Source organism: Neomonachus schauinslandi, chromosome 2 (genome assembly GCF_002201575.2).
Source record: "Neomonachus schauinslandi chromosome 2, ASM220157v2, whole genome shotgun sequence".
In the NCBI taxonomy this organism is placed as follows: Eukaryota; Metazoa; Chordata; class Mammalia; order Carnivora; family Phocidae; genus Neomonachus; species Neomonachus schauinslandi.
This window is the reverse complement of record NC_058404.1, coordinates 202054225-202075022: the sequence shown is the minus strand read 5'-3', so window position 1 is coordinate 202075022 and position 20798 is coordinate 202054225. Positions and strand designations below refer to the sequence as shown.

General features: G+C 47.3%; 1 protein-coding gene across 1 annotated transcript in view; it reads left to right on the top strand.

Moving 5' to 3' along the window:
- The window catches only part of FAM193A (family with sequence similarity 193 member A), a 104842-nt gene that overhangs the window by 50301 nt on the left and 33743 nt on the right, over positions 1–20798 (top strand). Inside the window, 5 exon segments of the mRNA XM_021677715.2 lie at positions 1063–1175; positions 1305–1547; positions 3968–4121; positions 4238–4417; positions 10772–11023. Coding sequence (XP_021533390.2) covers positions 1063–1175; positions 1305–1547; positions 3968–4121; positions 4238–4417; positions 10772–11023 — 942 coding nt within the window.

The window sequence follows — 20798 nt, the reverse complement described above, 5'->3', positions numbered from 1 at the left end:
ACCCCAGGCCCCTGGGGTCGCTGGCTGTGGGGATGTCCCTCTCTGTCTCCCCCCCCCCAGGGCGCTACCCCCCCCTTTCCCCCGGCCCCCCCCCCCCCCCCCCCCCCCCCCGGCCTTCCTTGGACATTGGTGGCCCTTGGCCTCAGCCCCCACACCCGTGTGCTCACCCCTGTGGTCTCCTCTGGGTACCCACACTGGGCTTGTTCACCTGCTCCCACCCCCCAACCCTTCCTCGTGGCTTCTAGCCTATCAAATGGCCCTTCTAGCACCACCCATCCCATTGCCAGAGCTGGTCTGTAGGTTTCTTCTCTGAAATCCAGATGCTGGCCTTATCGGCTGGAGGTTTGGGTGCCACTTTCCAGGTAGCTCCTGGATTTGCACCCTTCGCGTGTTGGTCCTTGTTCCTGCACTGGGTGTCCTCCCCAGCTGGCCTTCCTCCCACCTGCCTGCTTCTGTCATGTGTCACAGATGCCTTTTAACTCGTGGGCACTCTGGTGCTGCAGCTCTGTGTGTGCAGGCCTGTGCGCCTCCAGGCTGTTCTGTCACGCACGGTGTCCCCCCACCCGCCCAAATCCCCCAAGACTCCCTCCTGCTCAGCCCAGGGTCAGCCAGGCCTTCCGGAGGTGTTCCAGTGATGCCTGGCTCCGTGCTCTGCCCCTCACCTGGATGCCCTCTTTGCCTCTGACAGAGTTAGTAACACCACCTCCTGTGCTTGGCCCTGCGTGGGCCTGGCGACCTGCTGAGCTGCTTTCCTGCCGGGGCACCTCCCACGTCGTGGTTTCCGGGTCCAGGGCCTGAGCTCCTGGGGGCCGCGGCTTAGCTCTGCGCTCCTGGTCCCTAGTGAGTACCGAGCACACAGCTGATGTCGCCTTGGTGAGGCTCAGGCCTGCAGCTGCTGTGCATTTCAGGTCTGCCCCTTCCCGCCCTGTCCCACTCTAGGAACCTGTGGCCACTGGCTTCTGAGTGAGCACGGCACACGCTACCATGATGACTGAGAAGCTGAACCACCTGCCTGGGGGTATGTCTTGCAAAGTTAACCTCTCTCTTGATGATTTCCTCTAGCTGACCAATAAGAAAGCAGTCGCTGGCGAGAACAACTTCACAGACGCCATGAGGCACATGCTGTCCTCCCGGCTGAGCATGCCCGACTGCCCCAACTGCAACTACAGGAGAAGGTGAGCCTGCGCTTTCGTGTGGGCGCAGTGGGCCTGTGGGACCCACGACCTCAGGAGAGGGCTGACCCTGACAGAGCATGGTCTGACCTCTCTTGGCTCTCTGGGTAACTGTCCTTCATTCCCACTCAGATGTGCGTGTGATGACTGCAGCCTCTCACACATCCTCACTTGTGGTGTCATGGACCCCCCCGTCACTGGCGACATCCACAGTCACCAGCTGCCCCTCCAAGTGGATTCTGCTCCCGACTATCTCTCTGAGATGCGCCCACCTAGCGTGTCCTCAGCAAGCTCAGGGTCAGGTTCCAGCTCTCCCATTACAATTCAGCAACATCCCAGACTCATCCTCACAGACAATGGCTCTGCACCAACTTTGTAAGTTGTGACTTTGTAATAAGATTTCAGAAATTTACGTAATCCAATAATGAGAAATATGGACAGTGATGTCTACAGAAGTACAGATATCATTATAGTGCTTTTCTAGAAAAAGGATTCTTCATTTTTTAAGCACCTTTTAAAATACAAGATCAGTAAACCCAAACTTTGACACTATTTCACTACCTGAAAAAGAAAAAAAAAATACGGTAAATTTATAAATGCCAGTAAAGAAAAAACCATGTTGGTATGCAGGGAAGTGTCTCTTCAGTTCTGGCTTCACGTTTCCTCATTTTATTTGAGGGTGATCAGCCCGAAGTTCATTCCGCCTCATTGTCCGTTCAGCATTCATCCTATTCCATGTCTTGCTAAAAACTCAGATGATCACTTTAGCAAGCGATTGAAAGGTTCTGTTTTCCGTGTTCCCACGTTACCTAGAAGTACATTTTGTACGAGCGAGGTGGCTCTGCAGCTGTCGCCAATTCACACTGTAGGTGAGTGGTCCCGCGTTTCTTGAGAGTTGTGACCCTGTCATCTCTTGAGGCTTTCCACTCTAACTTCTGGACGACGGTTGCACATGGATGTGTGTTTTTATTTTATTTAGGCACACTTAGGTTTGCACTTGGCTTTTCGTAGAGTGTGCAGATGTCGGGAGCCCCCTGGAGGTGACGGACGCCAGCACGGTTCCCGGTGGGAGGGATTGTTGCCCCGCCCTTGGGCTGCTCATTGACTCTCCGGTTTCTCACCACCGCCATCTGGATTTCTCCCGACCACTCTGAGGCTTTCCTTCAGAGTCTGGCAGTCTCAAAACACAAAATAATTCCGAAGGGATTGGTCTGAACGCCATGACTGTTGAGCTCGAGCTGCTTTCTAGTCCTGGATACCCTGCGCTCTTTCTGGGAGCCCATGAAGGAGGGTCGAGGGTTTCCCAGCTAGCTGTTTGCCAACCTCTTACAAAAACATACCGAAATTAAACAGTATGGTCTAATAAAAATTTATGTTGGAAAAGCTGCCGATGTCAGGTGTGGGCTCCTGGGCTGTGTCGAGTGGTGGAGGAAATGGGCCGTGGGCACCTTTCTCTGTGGGCCAGGATTGCCTGTGGTTGCGCTGCGCCTCTCTCTGGCCCTTCAGCAGGATTAATGTCTTCCAAACATGAACTGCTAGGACTTGAAAGCCTCCACGGTTGCCTTGTGGTGTCATGTTATCTCTTGGCTTGTGTTATCTCTTTCTTGGTGTCGTTACTAAGTTGGTTAAAGAACCGTGCGACTGGAGTCTCTGTACTAAGGGCTCTGCAGTTTTCATGGGCTCTAGGGGAGATGAAGCTTGCCTTCATTACGTTGAGCAAATGATTTAATCACTTCATGTCTGAACCTCGGCCTCCTCATCTGTGAATCGTGGTGGTGGTAATGTTTCAGGAGTGGGTGTGAGTGTTGACCAAGGCCACAAGTTCCATCACCTCAGGTGCCATAGGCCTCAGGAGACATGAGCAGCCTTCACCTGGAGGGTGCTGTGGGTGCTAACTTTGGTGAGCTCCAGATTACAGCATATTGTGTTCCCTCTTTTTCCAAAAATGGAAAGGACATCTGAGTTTAGCAATTCTGGACACTCTCCTAAATCCAAGAGATCACTAGTTCGTAAGATTTTTCCTTCTGGAAGTTATTGTATGCGGAGCTGAAGATGGGCTCAGAGGCATGTTTATGGTCACAGCGGGGTGACCACATATGGTCCATGCCTTGCACAGTCTGCACTGATGTGGGGACTCTGTGCCCGCCCTTTTATGCACCAGAAAAGCGTATGTTTGAAGTGGCCTTCGTGGGCTACAGACTTGAAATTTGCCTACTTTTTTTTTTTTTTTAGTAAATATTCCATTTGCCCATTGTTTAGATGTCTTGTTAAAACTGAAAATTACGATCATGACTGACTTGTCGAGATCTGGCCTTGTAGTAAAAACCATTTAGTATTCTGTCACCTACGTGCCTTTAAAGTTCTGTTCATCTGGCTACGTCTGAAATTTTGGTGGCTCTCTGTACCCCCTTTAATTTTAATAAAAAATTAATTGTGTCTGCTTGGAAATGGCAGCAAACAGTTATATACCAAGGCACTTCAAGCCAAATGGAAATGCAATAATAATTAATCCAATTAAATTTTGGCAGTTTCCCAGATTATTTTTCTTCTTTTGGTGTTTTGTTTTCCATTCTTCTAAATAGCACAAATGGTAATCTTTCAGGCATTTTCCCCCGGTGTTCAGGTTACTAAGAGACGTTACGATGTATGCGCGGTGCTTAGGGTAATACTCTTGTAAACCAGAACAGTGTCTGTAAAGGAAATGTCTGTGCTTAGTGGGTGGTTCACTTACTGTCCCCCCCCCCCCACCTCCACCGGGTGAACAGCCTCCTGGTGACCATCTCTGCCTGTCTCAGTTGTAGTGATGATGAAGACGTTGCACCATTGTCAGCTAAATTTGCTGATATTTATCCACTGAGTAACTACGATGATACTGAGGTGGTGGCCAATATGAATGGAATCCACAGCGAATTGAATGGTGGCGGGGAAAACATGGCTCTGAAAGATGAGGTAGGGGCACGACTTCTTCATAGTGACAATAAATGGCATAAAGTGGTGTTCTGGTGTCTCATTTTTTTAAATTCTTCCATTTTGAAAAGTATAAATTACAAAGGTTGTTTTTAAAGTCCCCTCAGGTAAGCAGTACCAGCAGTAGTTCTTCAGAGGCTGATGATGAAGAGGCGGATGGCGAGAGCAGTGGGGAGCCGCCAGGAGCCCCAAAGCAAGACGTAGCTCTAAGCAATGGGAGTCCCAGGAAAGAGGAAAGTAAAGTGGACAGTCCACCCCCATCTTACCCTACTCAGCAGGTACGATCTCATTCTCCCGAACTTTGGGCTTTGCCAAGAGTGTCTTTCTTTGTGTATATTTTCTCTAAAAGTGAGTGTTATTGATAGCTTCTGAAGATTAGAACTGGAGAGGATTGAGGCATGCTTATAAAATACGCAGACATGATTCCTAACCCCGTTTTCATCTTGTTCCTCTCACTTGAATCCACTCAACAGTCTTGATTTTGCAGCACCCCAGAGTCGCTCCAGACATTTAGCTGTAGTAGAGGTATTTTTTGTCTGCAAAGAAGCAAAGGGACGGGTTTTTAAATAAATAATGGAATGTTAAAATTTCAGAAAAGGTTGATTTTGTAAGGGAGGTTTTTTTCTGGTGGATCTCTGTTTTTCTGTTAACCAAAGGTGAGAGTACATCAGGAGGTGACTGTTTTCTCTTAGAGACTCCTAGTTTTATAAATAGATGCTCACGTAGTTCTCATTTTTTTTTTTTTTAAGATTTTATTTATTTATTTGAGAGAGTGAGAGCATGCACTTGAAAGGGGGGGCAGAGGGAGAGGGAGAAGCAGGCTCTGCCCTGAGCAGGGAGCCCGACGTGGGGCTCGATCCCAGAACCCCAGGACGATGATGTGAGCCGAAGGCAGACACTTAACAGACTGAGCCGCCCATGCGCCCCACTCACATAGTTCTTAAATAAAAGGAAGAACAAATGAAGGTCGGGGTGCTTGGCTAATTATTTTCCTTAATAGGCAGGGTAGATCCATAGTTAAACAAGAAAGGCGACATGAAAAGGTATTCCCTTGAGAAGTCTGGCCCTGGCGTCCTTCACCATCTGCCCTGCCCAGCACCTACCCATCCCCAGTTCTAGTCCCAGTAGGTAACCAGTCTGCCTTATTAGTGTGTCCTTCCAGTGTTTGTTTATGCAAATGCTCATATTTATTCTTCCCCTTTCCTATGAGAAGGCTTATATTAATGCACACTCAGTTTCCCTTGCTTTTTCTCTCACCCTTATATCCTGACTGATTCTGTACGGAGCGCACTTCCTTGTCCTCGTCTCCTGCCCTCTCTGAGTGCCAGCAGGTGGACATACTAGAATTCTCTTTTTCTTTTTAGTCCCTGCTCATGGGCACTTGCATTTGCTTCCCTTTGTTTTCCCTATATGCTATTCGGTGAGCAACCTTATACATCTGACCTTTCCCACATTAGTAGGTCTGTTCCTAGGATTGGTCACCAGTGGTGGCTTCTCTGGGTCAGAGTGTGATGGCCTCCCCTGCCCCCCAGAAGAGGATGACGTCAAAGTCCTGGGGTTTGGCCAGTCCGGTGAGAAATGGCAGCCCCTTGAGATTTGTCTTCCTTTCATTTCCCATTCCATCTTATTGTTGAGGTGTCAGACTTTTTTATATGTTGTTGTAAGTCCTTTATAAGTATGTGATTTGCAGAGATTTTCTCTGGGTCTGTGGCATGTCTATTAGTTGTGTGGGTTTTCTCTGTTTTTTTTTAAGATTTTATTTATTATTTGAGAGAGAGAACGTACATGCACGCATGCACACGGGGAGAGTTAGAATCCCAAGCTGACTCCTTGCTGAGCACAGAGCCTGACTGGGGGCTCGATCTCACAACCCTGAGATCACGAGCTGAGCCGAAACCAAGAGTCGGATGCTTAACCGACTGCACCACCCAGGCGCCCCTGTTTGTTAGGTTTTTTATGGTATTTTTTTGAAAAGCAAAAGTTCTTAATTCTGGTGAATTCTAGTTCCTCGGTTTTTCCTTTTATGAATCGTGCTTTTGATGTCATATCCAAGAAAACTCTGTTTTCTTCTACAAGATTTACAACTTTAGCTCTCACTTGAGGTGTGGTTCTTTTGACTCAGTTTTTGCCCATGGTGTGACGTGAGGGTCTATAGTCATCTTTTTACAAAAGACGTCCAGTTGTCCCAGCACCATTTGTTGACAAGACCCTCTCTTTTCCTACTGAATTGCATCAGCCGTTTGTTGAAAATCACAGAGCTCTAAATGCAAGTGTTTATTGTCTGCACTTTGCACTCTGCTCATTTGGCCTGGGTCCTTTCCCATAGTGTACGTGACCTGCTCTGTAGTAAGTTTGGACAGCAGGTAGGGTCTGCCCCCCAGCTTGGTGGGCCTTATTGAAAATTATGCAGGCTTTTCAAAGTCCTTTGTGTGTCCATGTAAGTTTTAGAATCAGCTTGTTCTACAAAAAAGCCTGCCTGGATTTTGATAGAGATTATATTTCTTGAATTTACTTGATAGAATTCACCAGCAAACTCCTCTGGGCCTACTCTTTTCTTTGTGGGATGATGTAGATCAGTTTGGGGAAAATACTGTCTTAACAAAACTGAATCTGTCAGCCTAGGAATGTGCTGTATCTTTCCATTTTAATCATCATTAATTTCTTTCAGCAGTTAAAAAAATTTCTAGCCAGTAGGTCTTGAACATATTTCCTAAATTCTTTTTTTTTTTTTTAAGATTTTATTTATTTGAGAGAGAGACAGCACAAGCAGGGGGGAGCAGCAGAGGGAAAGGGAAAAGCAGATTCTTCTGCTTCTTCTTAAATTCATTCTTAAGTATTAGATGTTTTTAATTCCGTAGTAAATGATATTTTCTAATTTCAGTTTTCAATTGATTGTTGGTAATATATAGAAATACAGTTGATTTTCAAATATTTGTCTTATGTTCTGCAGCTTAAACTTGTTTGTTCTTTGGTGTCTCCCCCACCCCTCCCTTTTTTTTTTGGTTCGAGTCCTTTGGATTTTCTACATGCAAGATCATGTTGTTTGTGAATAAAGACAGTGTTACTTTTTCCTTCTCAACCTGGATATTTTTAATGTCTTACTCTTGCCTGCCTGAGCTAGCTAGAACCTCCAGCACAGCACTGCGGAGAAGCAATACAAGCACCCATCTTTGCCTTGCTCCTGGTCCCAGGAGGGAAGCATTCAGTCTGTGAATAGGATGATGCATGTTTGCCATGGATGGTCTTAACCACACTGAGGAAGTAAATCCTGTCAACTCATTTCCTCAGAGTTTTATCATGAACGTGTATTGGGTTCTCCAAATGCCTTTTCTGTGTCTATTAAAATGTTCCTGTGGTTCTCATCCTTCATTCTTTTACTATAGTGTGTTGCATCAAGTGATTCTTGGATTTTTTTTTTTTTTTTTTTAAGTTGACTCCATGCCCAGCGTGGAGCCCAGTTCAGGGCTTGAACTCACGACACTGAGATCAAGACCTGAGCTGAGATCAAGAGTTGGATGCTTAACTTGCTCAGCCACCCTGGTGCCCCTGATTCTTGGATGTTAAACCAACCTTGTGGTCCTGGGATAAATCCTATTTGGTCATGGTGTATAAAGTTTTTTTTTCTTTTGATATGTTGCCGGATTGGTTGCAACCTTTGGTTAGGATTTTTGCATCCATGTTAATAAAAGATACTGTTCTGTAGTTATCCATGCTTGCAGAGTCTGTGGCTTCGATATCAGGGTAATACTGGCCTCGTAGAATGAGTTGGGAAGTGTTAATTCTGCCTCTCTTTTCTGAAAAAATTTGTCTAAAATGGAGATTTCTTTAGTAGTTGATAGAATTTACCAGTGAAATCCATGGGCCTGGTCTTTTCTTGTGGGAAGATACAGAATTACTAATTGAAATTTTGTTTACTTGTTACAGGTTTATTCAGATTTTCTATTTCTTCTTGAATTTAAAAATTTTATGTGTTTTCCCCCATTTCATCTACATTTTTTATTTGATGGCATGGGATTGTTTATTGTATTCTTTTATGATTCTTTTAATTCTGCAGGGTCTGGAGTGATGTTGATTCCTGACTTGGGTAATTTTGTCTACTTTTTTTTAAACCCTCAGTCTAGCTAAAGAATTGTCCATTTTTGTAAAAGAAAAAAATGGGTTTTGTTAATTTTTTCTCTGTTTCTCTCTTTATTTCTTTGATTTCTATTCTGATCTTCATTATTTCTTTCCATAGACTTTGGGTTTGGTTTGTTCTTCCCTTTCTAGCTTGTTGAATCTAAGCTTAGATTATGGATTTTAGAACTTCTGAATTTACTGAGACCTGTTTTGTGGCCTAACATCTGGTCTGTCCTAGATAATGTTCTATATATACTTGAAAATAATTTGTGTTCTGCTCTTGTTAGATGGAGTGTCCTGTGAATGAAAGTTTGGTCAAATTTATAGCATCATTCCAGGTCTCTGGATCCTTCCTGATTTTCTGTCTGGTTCTAAAAATGACTGAGGGACATACTGAAGTCTTCACATATCACTGCTGAACTGTGTGTTCCCTTTTCAGATCAGCCAGATTTCGATTCATGTGTTTGGGACGGTGTTGTTGAAGGTGTATGTGTGTGTTATTGTTACCCCTTCTTGATAAGTATTGACTCTTCTGTCGTTAGGAGATGCTTCTCCGCTAGCTCTTCTCATCCAGAAAGAGTATTTCATCCCGTGTACAGAGTCGCTCCTGCTGCCTTAGGATTACTGTATGCATGTTATCTATTTTTTCATCCTTTGAATTTCAGCCTCTTTGTGTCTTTGAATTTAAGATTAGTCTTTGAATCCTTTAGTTGGGTCTCGTATTTGTGTCTCGTCGATCGATCTCTGCCTTTTCTCTGGAGGGCTTCATTTGTGGTTTAATGTAATGATCGCTATGGTATGTGCAACTGGCACTTTGCTCTCTATTTCCATAGGTCTCATGGTTTTTGTTCCTCTGTTCCTCCTTTACTCCTTTATTTTTTTTTAAAGATTTTATTTATTTATTTGATAGAGACAGATGGTGACAGAGATAGCGAGAAAGAGCACAAGCAGGGGGAGAGGCAAAGGGAGAGGGAGAAGCAGGCTCCCTGTGGAGCAGGGAACCGGACGTGGGGCTCGATCCCAGGACCCTGGGATCATGACCTGAGCCGAAGGCAGACGCTTAACGACCGAGCCACCCAGGCACCCCTACTCCTTTATTTTGTATTAAAATTTTCAGTGCACCATTTAAATTCTGCTGTTCTTTGGTCTTTTTAGTTTGGGGTTTTGTGGTGGTTTGTTCTGTGTGTGTGTGTGTGTGCCATGGTATTTCTTTTTTATTATTATTAACATATAATGTATTATTTGTTTCAGGGGTACAGGTCTGTGATTCATCAGTTTTACACACTTCACAGCGCTCATCATAGCACATACCCTCCCCAGTGTCCATCACACGGCCACCCCATCCCTCCCACCCCCCTCCCCTCCAGCAACCCTCAGTTTGTTTCCTGAGATTAAGAGTCTCTTACGGTTTGTCTCCCTCTCTGGTTTCATCTTGTTTCATTATTCCCTCCCTTCCCCTATGATCCTGTTGTGTTTCTCAAATTCCTCATATCGGTGAGGTCATATGATACTTGTCTTTCTCTAACTTATTTCGCTTAGCATAATACCCTCTAGTTCCATCCACGTCGTTGCGAATGGCAAGATTTCTTTTTTTTGATGGCTGCATAATATGCCAGTGTGTGTGTGTGTGTGTGTGTATACACACCATATCTTCTTTTCTTTATCCATTCATCTGTTGATGGACATCTTGGCTCTTTCCACAGTTTGGCTATTGTGGACATTGCCACTATAAACATCGGGGTGCACGTACCCCTTCGGATCACTACGTTTGTATCTTTGGGGTAAATACCCAGGAGTGCAATTGCTGGGTCGTAGGGTAGCTCTATTTCCAACATTTTGAGGAACCTCCATACTGTTTTAGTTTGTTTTTAGGGCTGCTAGGAGTTGGGACTGGGAAGAGTCCCAGGCAGGAAGGCCAGGCCCCCTCTGCTCTTGCCTGATATTCTGGCAGATTGGCATGAATAAATACTTCTTGATTTGCTTTTTCCCTTTGATTGATTTTCAGATCCTCAAATGGTTGCTTTTACAGTTGCTTTCAGTTTTACCCTTGTTTTGAGGGAGAGGAGCCACTGACTGCTTCATGTCACCCTCGATGAGTCCCGTCTCTGGTGCCTCTCACAGCATCTCCATGTAACCACTCATGAGCTGCGTGACCCCGCAGAGCCTGCACCAGAGCTCCGTCCTCCTTGGCCCGGCTCCCCCCTCCCCTCGGCCACCCTTGCCAGTCCCCTTGTCCCTGCATAGACAGGCACAGGCACAGATGGGTGTGGCTGCCACCTCAGTAGACACCTGGCCGGGGAGCGAGGTGTGCATCTCTTGTCTCTGTCCCAGGCTCCTGGAGTCCCTTCTGTACTTTACAGGGAGGGCTCTGGACAACTCGAGGTGTCCCATGAGCCCTGTCCTCTTTGTAGTGGCCACGTAACTGCTCAGCAGAATGTGACTGACTTTAGTTTAATTCACACCATTCTTTGTTTCACTAAATAAGCAGGTACTTTTTCTTTTTTCTCTTCTTTTAGCCTGAACAAGCTCCGAACACTTGTGAATGTCATGTTTGTAAACAGGAAGCTTCCGGACTCACGGCATCAGCAATGACCGCGGGAGCCCTTCCCCCGGGCCATCAGTTCCTGAGCCCAGAGAAGCCCACCCACCCTGCTTTGCATCTTTACCCTCACATCCATGGACACGTGCCTCTGCACGCGGTCCCACACCTACCCCGCCCTCTCATCCACCCCACCCTGTATACGGCGCCCCCCTTCACACACAGTAAGGTAAGTCAGGGCAGAGAAGGCCTGGAAGCTCACCTGTCACTAAGATCTTACAAGAAGTGCATGTTGTAACAAACAAAAATCCATAAATTGGCAACTTGGATAGGACCAAGTCTACTCTTGATAGGAAGGTCTGCAAATGTCTCCTTTTACCGTAATCTTAAGCTCTCAGAATTTTGAACCTTCACAGCTGTAAAAACAATCACGGAAGTCATGGTTTACTCCTTCAGAATTAGCTAGAACATAAAGAGTTTTCCAAGTGATGGTGTAACGGGTTGTAGTTGGGGAACTGCACACCCAGCCCTTCTGCTCACCCAGACACCAGTTCCCTTCTTTCCTCACAGCCTCCTGGGGCCTGGCTCTTTTTCTTAATGTTGCCTGGGTAAAATGTGGAGAGTACAGCACGAGTCCTCTGATACTCGCTGGGCTCTATAGTGTCTGAAATGATTACACTCTCTAAGCACGAAAACGAAGGGCTCGCCGAAATGCACAGGCTGAAAGGAGGAATCCTAAGCGTAACGGAGAGAAGGCCGCAACGCCGTGCAGGCTGTTGGGAGGCGGCTGCCAGGCACAAAGGAAAGGGCCTCCTAGACCAGTCTGTTCAGAGAAGTGAGCATGTAGAAAAGGTTTGCTTTTTATGTAGTTCTTCTCAGAGAACCCCATACTTATATTTTCGTAGCTTAAACTATGCAGTGAAATTTTTAGTTTTCCCCAAACTCTACAGATTTATTATTTAAAATAAAAGTGATTCTCAGCTGGGAGGAGGACATGGGATGAAAGGGGCTTTTTCAGACTACAGGAACATTTTCTTTCCCCAAGGGGCGTTTGCTGTGAAGTGAGGTGTATATAGCCCATCAGTGGGCTTTGTTGTTTATTTGCTGGGGAGGGGCATCTAACCACTGATTTAGAATAGAATAGAATCAGTTTGTCATGTTCTATTGCAATAAGTACTTGGAAACTGCCCACATTTATGCTTAAATTTTATTAGATTGAATATCGCTCAGTTTGGACATTTAATGATGGCTTTATTAATAGAGTGATTTGAAATAGCGTTTTTCCAGTGTGTATTCAAAGCCAGGCTATCTTCGTGGTCTGCCTGGTCTCTATAGCCTCTTTCCCTCTGGGTGAATGTACGGGTAGGGAAGCTGTCCATTCTGAATACAACTGCTTTTTCCTCCCTGGGAGCCACCTCTAGGAGAGAGTAGAGAATGTTGTTATAATGCCTTGCTGGTAGAAACTATTCAAGAATCAGTTCCTAAGCATCTTTAAGTAAAGTAGTGAAATTGATTATTACAAAAGACTGTTGGGACACTGCAGTTAAAAGCTGATTTCCACCCCCCACCCCCCCACCCCCCGCCGACATTTGGCCTTTTCTCAGGGCATTATAGGTAGTCCATAAAAGGGTAAAGGAGAAGAAAAATATTTTGAGGGAGTATCATCTGTATATAAAATCTATGTATTTAATACCTTCTAAACTTTAATCCAGTAGATAGATGTGGAGGATTCATGGGTAGAAAGGCAATTGCAGAGAACAAGCTAGTGAGCTTTTATTTCAGTGACTTTGCTGTTGATGTCAGGACTGTTCACTGATGCATTTATTTTATTTTATTTTTTAAGATTTTATTTATTTTTGCGAGAGAGAGAGAGAGCAGGGGGGAAGAGCAGAGGCAGAAGCAGGCTCCCCGCTGGGCAGGGAGCCCAGTGCTGGACTCGGTCCCAGGACCCTGGGATCATGACTTGAACCAAAGGCAGACACTTAACTGACAGAGCCACCCCGGCACCCCACTGATGCATTTAAAATACATTAGCTAGATGCCACATTTATTTAGAAAAATGAGATGCATTTGGCAAAATACTTCATTTGAATCTGGTATAAAAATGTTTGTTTCTCTAGACAAGCTTGCACTGTTACTCGCCAGGTCTTCCAAAATTAGTTTGTGTTACTTGAGTTAGTTTGCCTTAGTTGCATACTGTGAGTACGTGGTGTACCTGATGCGTGGTGTGTTCACAGCTCCATAGGAGTTGGTAGAAGCCCCTTCTAGAGAACGCACACACTTGTCTTCAGTTATGTCAGAGCCGGCTTGTTCAGTGGGATCCCCCACATGTGGCTGGGAGGCACAGCTGGGTGCTGGACGCCGAGGGCAGCTGTGCACGTGGAGCTCGGCTGCTTCCGTGTTTGTGTTCAGGGATTTTTGCTCTGGTGAGGTGGCATTTGTTGCCTTTAGGACTGTATGTCATTGTAGTTCTAATTCTTTTAATTCATACTCTGGCCATTGTGGGTAAATATTTACTACTTAAAATGCTTGGGATGAATAGTATAGAAAAAAATTTTTTTGAACTTAGAATAACTTGAAGACCGTTTTTGTTTTCAAATGTCTTTGTACCAGTGATACATTTAATTTATATGTTGAGATACAAGTTATTTGAAAGTTAAAAATAGTTACAGGAGAGACATACAGTAATGAGATGCTAGACAAAAATTAAAACTTATGGCGAGGAATTTTATTTGCAAATATTTGGGGATTTCCCAGCTGTCTTTTTGTTACTGATGTCTACTGTAATTCCACTGTGGTCTGAGAGCAGACATTGTGTGACTTTTGTTCTTTTGGATGTGTTCGTGTGCTTCGTGGCCAGAACGGGGTCTGTCTTGGTGAGTGCGCCAGGTGAGCTTGAGAACGTGCGTGTTCTGCTGTTGCTGGATGAAGCGGGCTGTACTCAAACACCATGTGCAGGTGACTGACGGTGCTGCTGAGTCCAGCGATGTCCTTCCTGACCTGCTGCTGGATCTGCCCGCTCCTGACAGAGGGGTGTCGGGGACCCCAGCTTCAACAGCAGACTCTCCTCCTCCTCCTGCAGTCCTGTCAGTTTTTGTCTCACGTAGTTTGGCACCGTGTTGTTCGGTGCTTACATGTTTAGGATTGTTATGCATTCCTGGGGAATTGACCCTTCTGTCATTATGGAATGCCCTTCTTTATCGCCGATAATCTTCCTTGCTCTGAGGTCTGATGTGTCTGAAATTAATACAGCTGCTCCAGCTTTTCGTTAGCACTAGAACCACATCTCTTTTTCCATCTCTTTACTTTTAACTTAAAGGGGTCTTTATACTCCTGGTAGGTTTCTTGTAGACACCTCTAGGTGGGGCGTGGGTTTTTGTTTTTGTTTTTTTTAAGATTTTTATTTATTTATTTGACAGAGAGAGACACAGCGAGAGAGGGAACACAAGCAGGGGGAGTGGGAGAAGGAGAAGCAGGCGTCCTGCGGAGCAGGGAGCCCAATGCAGGGCTCGATCCCAGGACCCTGGGATCATGACCTGAGCTGAAGGCAGACGCTTCACTGACTGAGCCACCCCAGGCGCCCCTTACTCTAATATCAATTTCTGTCTTCATTTTTATATTTAGACTAGCCACATTTAAAGTGATTTTTGATGTGTTTAGGTTAATAATAACCTTTGTTCTGTTTTCTCTTCATTACCAGAGGCTTCCTTTTTCTGCCTTCTCCACTTTTAATCAAGCGTTTTCTGATTCTGTTTTATCTCCTGTCTTTAGCATATTGGTTATACTTTAAACAGTTGCATTAGAATATGCATTTTAACTAATCTGAGTCCCCCTTCAGGTAACAGTGTTCTGCTCCGTGTTAGTGTGGGTACCTTTTCACAGCGTGTGACCTTGCTGCTGCTCTTCTCCTGTGTCTGTTCATTAGTGGCCCCAGTACCTTGTTACTGCTCGTACCGCACACAGTTATCCTGTGGGTCTAGTAGTAGTCAGGAATAAGTCCACGTGACTCGCATTCATTCCGCCCCCATCGCCCTTCCTTTTTTCATGCAGATCCAGGTTTCTGACCTCTGTCATTTTCCCACTGTCTAAAGAAAACATCCGCATATTTCTTGCAGGGCAGGTCTGCTGGGGAGGAGTTCCCTCGGTGTGTGTTTGTCTGAGGAGGTCTTTATTTCTCCTTCACCTTTGAAGGATAATTGCACTGGATGCAGAATTCTAGGTTGGTGGGGTTTTTTTCTTTAAACACTGTAAACAAATTTCCCTCCACTATTATCTTAGTTGCCTGGTTTCTGACCAGATGTCCTCTCTAATTCTTCAGGGCTACCCTCCCCTTCCTCCCCTCTCCCCCCCTTCCCCAAGGCTGCTTTCAAGGTTTTTTTGTTTTTGTTTTGTTTTCTGTCTTTGGTTTCCTGCATTTTTTTTATGAAATGCCTAAGTGTAGATTTGGGAGTGTTTTTTACCTTTTGGTATTCTCTGAGCTTCCTGGATCTGTAGTTTGGTGTCTGTCATTAATTTTGGAAAGTTCTCAGCCAATATTCCTTCAAATATTTCTTCTTTCTTTTCTCTTTCTTCTCCTTCTGGTATTCCAATTCCTGTTACTATCTTTTGAAATTGTCCCATACCTCTTGGATGTTTTGTCCTATTTTGTGTCCGTGGTGGTGGTTTTTTAGTTTTGGGTGTTTTTTTCCTTAAATTCTCATTTCTCTTTGCATTTCAGTTTGAGGAGTTTCTTTTGACATGTCTTGATGCTCACTGATTCTCCCTGCCCCATCCACTGATGATTAGTTCATCAAAAGTGCTCTTTGTTTCTCTTAATGAGTGTTTTTATCTCTAACTTTCTTTATTCTTTCTTAGAGAGTCCATCTCACTGCTCACATTACCTGTTTGTTCTTGCACATTGTGTGCTGGTTTTTAAAGATTTTATTTATTCATTTTACAGAGAGAGAGCAGGGGAGAGGCAGAGAGAGAGGGAGAGAGAATCCCAAGCAGCCTCCCTGCTGAGCGTGGAGCCCAACGCAGGGCCCGATCCCACTACCTGGAGATCATGACCTGAGCTGAAACCAAGAGTCAGATGCTCAACCGAGTGAGCTGCCCAGGCGCCCCCATTGTGTGCTTTTTCAAATGGAGCCCTCATCATCTTCGTCATTTTAAATCCCTGTCTGATGATGCTGAGCCCTTTTATCTTCGTTCCTCTCTTCTACTGTGATGCTGTCTGCTCGCAGCCATCCTGCCTGCCCTGCTCTGCATCCTGAGCCTGTCTTCTCGCCCCTCGCCCCTTGGTCTGTCCAGAGAGCCCCTTTTGCATCAGCCTTCCAGTTAAGCGACTTTGATGTGTCTCACATGCCACTTAAGTTTGACTTTTTAATTCCAGCTGTGATTCGTATTTATAAGCTTTAATTAATTTATTTTTAATGTATATTAGCAACTTTTTGTGTTCTCTTGTTCCTTGATCACATTTTCTTTCATCTTTTCTTTCTTTAAGCATTTTACACATAGTTCTCTGTTTGAATGAAACCTTGAGGAATTGAATGTTTTTTTGTTGTTGTTGTTGCCCCTGTGAGTGTGTTGTTTCCTTGGATGTACGGTTATTTTTCACGAGGTCATGTTTTGTTCATCTTACTCTGTGAGAACCACAAAGCCCTAAGTAGGGGCTGAAGTACCAGGGTGGTGCTATCCCACCTGGGACCCTTGAACTCCTCCTGACAGTCTCCGGAGGGACCACGGATCTGCCCCCCATCACTGTGACGATGGTGTGTGCATCTTTAGGGCAGTCCTCCCTTCCCCACACCTCCACCTGGCCCTGTTTTTCTCACCATGTTCTGATCAGTTCTGTGAAAGATTTCCCTAGCTTTCGCTAGGGCTCAGCACCTTGTTACAAAGGTGTTTGGTGCTGTTTCTCTGGGATCTAGAGTGTCATGTCCTCCTTCCTGGACAGAGCCCAAGCAGAGGGGGACCGCACAGCCTCAGAGGGAAGAGTATACATGAGCTGGCAGGCTGCGCCCCCACCCCCTGCTCCTTCACAGGGCACGTTCCCAGCCACTGACCCACATGACCCAGGAGTGGAGGGCCACGACTGCAGGGCCAGGTTCAGAAGCCCAAGGCTTCCAGCCCCAGGTGCTGTGTTTCCATGTGGAAACCAAGTTCTGAAGCAGTCATCACGCTAGCAAAGGGCCTAGTAATGAAGGTGGAGAGATGTCTTGAACTCTCCACTGGGAGCATGAGGAGTAGCTGAAAATGGTCACCACACCCTGGCCCTCAGTGCGTTCAGGATGAGTAGAGCCGGCAGAGTGGCTCCCGTGTGGCTCTGTCCCCTCCCTCATGGGGTGATTGAGGCCCAGCCACTGCAGAAGTGATGAAGTCAGACATGGGGGCAAGTCTCAGTTCAGTCTGGAATTGGAGGGAGAAGAAAGCTCCGTGGGAAACAGGGACAGAAACAGACCACAGTTGGGGTCACACTGATCTTAAGTCTGTATCTTGTTTTGGAGGCCGTTTCCGTTCTTCTGGCCTGAGAAACAGCAAGACCGAGACAGCCGCGGTGCTTTTGCCTATTTACTGTCTCTGGCAGGAGTATTGAGGAACGTCGGAAGAAACAGAGTAGTCACTCATCCAGCTTCCCGTTGCGTGGGACGTGCCCGTTGGCAGCCCCCCTCACACGTGCGTGCAGTGACTCGGTCTTTTGCCCACTTGGCTGTGTTTGGCAGCCGTGTTCACAGTGTCCGGGGTGGAGGTGGTGGTGTGCGGTGGAGCCTGGCTCTCCTGGCTGCGGCATAGACGCCGAAGGTGTTCAGAAGGCGTCCATTAGTGTGTATCTGTCCGAGCTCTCCTTTAGAGCAAAACTTTTACTTTCCTGTGAATCACTTCTGTCTCAAAGCGGAGAACCATTCAAAACTTCTATGACGTGAACCCGTGTGGATTTGTGTAGAGTGAAATAAATCTGTTCTAACTCAACAGCCTTGTCCACATGTTGAGAGACTAATTCTACGCCTGAATCACTTGTGAGGCGTGGCCCAGAATGGTCTTGTTGACAGAGGCCTTTATTTTTCTCAAGGAAGCCCACACCAGTTGAGTCGAGTAGCCATCTTGTGGGAAAGCTTTCACATAAACGCCCCTTGTTTGTTACGGACCCGCTGCTCCCTTGGTCTCTATAGCTGGACCTCCTGTTCTGAGAATGTGGGCTTCTGAGGAAGTGTGTTAAGTGAATTTAAGTTACGTTTTCAGTATCACCGCTTTATAGCTGTGTTCCCTCATCCCTCTAAGCTAAGTCTGTTCAGCCTTTATTGAACATCCGGTATGTGCCAGGCCCTGTGCTACATGCTAGCAAAATACAAACCAGGGAGCCTTGGTCCCTGTTTTTAGGGCTCTCGCAGTCTAATCAAGTCAGAGCCTGAGAACACCACGGTGTGCCCTCGTAGCAACTGGCGCTGCAGAGTAGGGAGGTCACACTGAGGAGGGAGGGCGGCCGACAGAGCCTGTCGGGGGGCTTTGCAGAGGAGGTGACGCCGGGTTGGGCTTGGGGGGGTACGCACAAGCTCTCTGGACGCATGTGGGTGGCGGGTCCCGGCTCTCAGCCAGGCTCCCTGGAGCTGAGGGCAGTCAGCTGGCAGCCGTGAGTTGGGAGGGCCTCAGGAAGCAGCGAGGCGCTTCGGAGCCCGCTGCGCTTCAGCTGTGCGAGGCCCTCGAGGCTGGTTTCTGCCTGCCGGGTGTCTCTGCCCTCAGCGGAAGGTCTCCGACGCTGAGAATCCCTTCTGCTTGTTGTCACTTCCCATCCACTGCTCCGCAGCAATAGCAGCTCTTCGTTGATCACTACCTTGTGGAAACTGGTGTCTGTAGAAATACGGTTTTTTGGTTTCCTCACTCTTTGCCCTGGGGCTCCCCTGCCAGAACAACTCGATTAGGCTCCTGCCTCGATCCTGGCCGCACAGACCTCTGTTAGTTCCTGTCTCATAGCCTGCGTGTCCACGCCGTTCTCACCCTCCGCCTCCCTGAGCCCGTTGAGGCCAGCAAGTGTGCTGAGCTGCCCGAGCGGAGTGACCCTGCTTCCTCTCTGCACCCAGGACGGGCGGGGCGGGGTTGCCGTGTGTCTCGGGACCAGCCTTACAAAGTGGTGACGGTCCACCTCAGCCCTCACTGTGCTGCACACTTGAACCCATTGTCCAGTTTAATTCTTAACCACAACCCCTGGAGATACGTATTTCCAAGTTACAGATGAGAAAACTAAAGCACAAAAAGATTGAGTAATTTGCCTGAGGTCACACAGCTAGTAAAAGGGGGAGCTAGCGTCCAAACCCATCAGGCTGTGCGTCCCAAAGGCTGAGAACAGGACTGGTGTTCACGTCCCGCTTTGTCACTGGCCACACCTCCCAGGGACTGTGGCTTCAGTCTCCTCCAGTAGTCCCAGCGATTGTCCTGATGGCCCCGGACCCCGCTTGCTCCCCTGCCACTGCCTCCCGTCTCTCAGGCCCTGGCTGACTGCTTCCTGTGCTGGCCTCTCCCCTCCAGGCAGAGGCCGGGCAGCGAGGCCTCTGATTCGGGTCCTGCAGCCTGTCTGGCTGTGGTACAGCTGTCCATGGCGCCATCCCCCTTCCTCCCCGACCTCTGCCCCAGCCAGCCTCTTAGGGTTCTGCTCTTGGGAATCCTCCCAAAACTCTCCCAGTTGACTTAACAGCACTCGGGGCCCAGTTCTGTGTCCCCAAGGATGAGATTTCCAGGCGTTGTTCCCCGCACCAGGCCTGTAGCTTCTCCGGGGGTGAGAGGGGGCAGCGCGGGGAGGCCTGTCGCAGTGGGTGCTGCTGGGGAGGGGAAGATGTGTGCCCACATCAACAAGTGCTGGGGACAGCAGAGCCAGGACTCATTTGAGGGAAGGCAGATTTTAAACTAGCAGGCGACCAGTAAGTCTTGAATTATAACTGTGTTAAGTGCAAAGAGGGAAAATTGTGGATTTTAGGTGTGTTGAATGCAAAAGCCCACATTGGTCTTGGGTGCTGGATGGTGAGGGCAGCGGCAGTGATGACTTCTTTGAGACAGGGACATTTAGGCTGAGGCCCAAAGGATGAATGTAAGTCACCGAGGTTATGGACTGAGGTTAGGATGTTCACAAGGAGAGTTCAGGGTCAAGAAGGAGCTTGGATTTGAGGACCAAGGGAAGTCCTGTGTGTCCAGAAGCTTGGGGAACAGGAGGGTCAGGGGTAGGCCAAGCCATGTGAAAGACTTCCCGTTTCATCTTAAGAGTGGTGGGAAGACATCGGTGCATCCCTAAGCAAGGGAGTGACTCACTCTTACTGGCCTTCACAAAAGCTTACTCTGGCTGCTGTGAGGGAAAGGACTGGAAGGAGGCCGGGTATGAGCCGTGGGGCCTGTCTGTGCAGGTGGTGGAGGCCGGGGCTGGGGGGTGTGGGCCGAGAGGAGGGAGGGACCAAGGATGCCTAGGGGTGTGCAGGGGGCGGCCAGCAGCTAGTCACTCGATGAATGTGTGGGCCCAGCCACCCTCCCTCGTTGCCTTCAGACAGCAGTCTGCCCCGGCAGGGCCCAGGGGCTGCTTCCAGGCTCCAGTAAAATCCGCAGTTCCTTAGACGTGCACGGCACTCGGCCCAGGTGTGAGACACAGTTTAAGAGCTTTACCATTTTTTGTTAGTGATTCCAGAGTTGACTTTTTAGCAGGGATCTTTAGAATGTCAGATGAGACTAAGCCCTGGGAGCGAGTTGTACGCACACGGGCCACACGTAGACTGTGCTGAGGGAGGAATGCTGTAAGGTGCTCAGTTGTCTCAAGTCTGTTTGGTAGATTCCCTGCAGCATCAGCGGCTTTGAAAATGTACGCCTGGTTCACGTGCGAGCGATCACACATAGTGTGACAGCCTCGCAAGTCCGTGCTCTGCGAGACGCATTCAGCCTGGGACGCCCGCCCGCAGCAAGCGGGGCCCCACAGGGTTTTCAGTCATGGGTTGTCTTGTCTGTAGTTTAACTACATAGGTAAACAATATGAATTTTGATATGTGATTAGAACG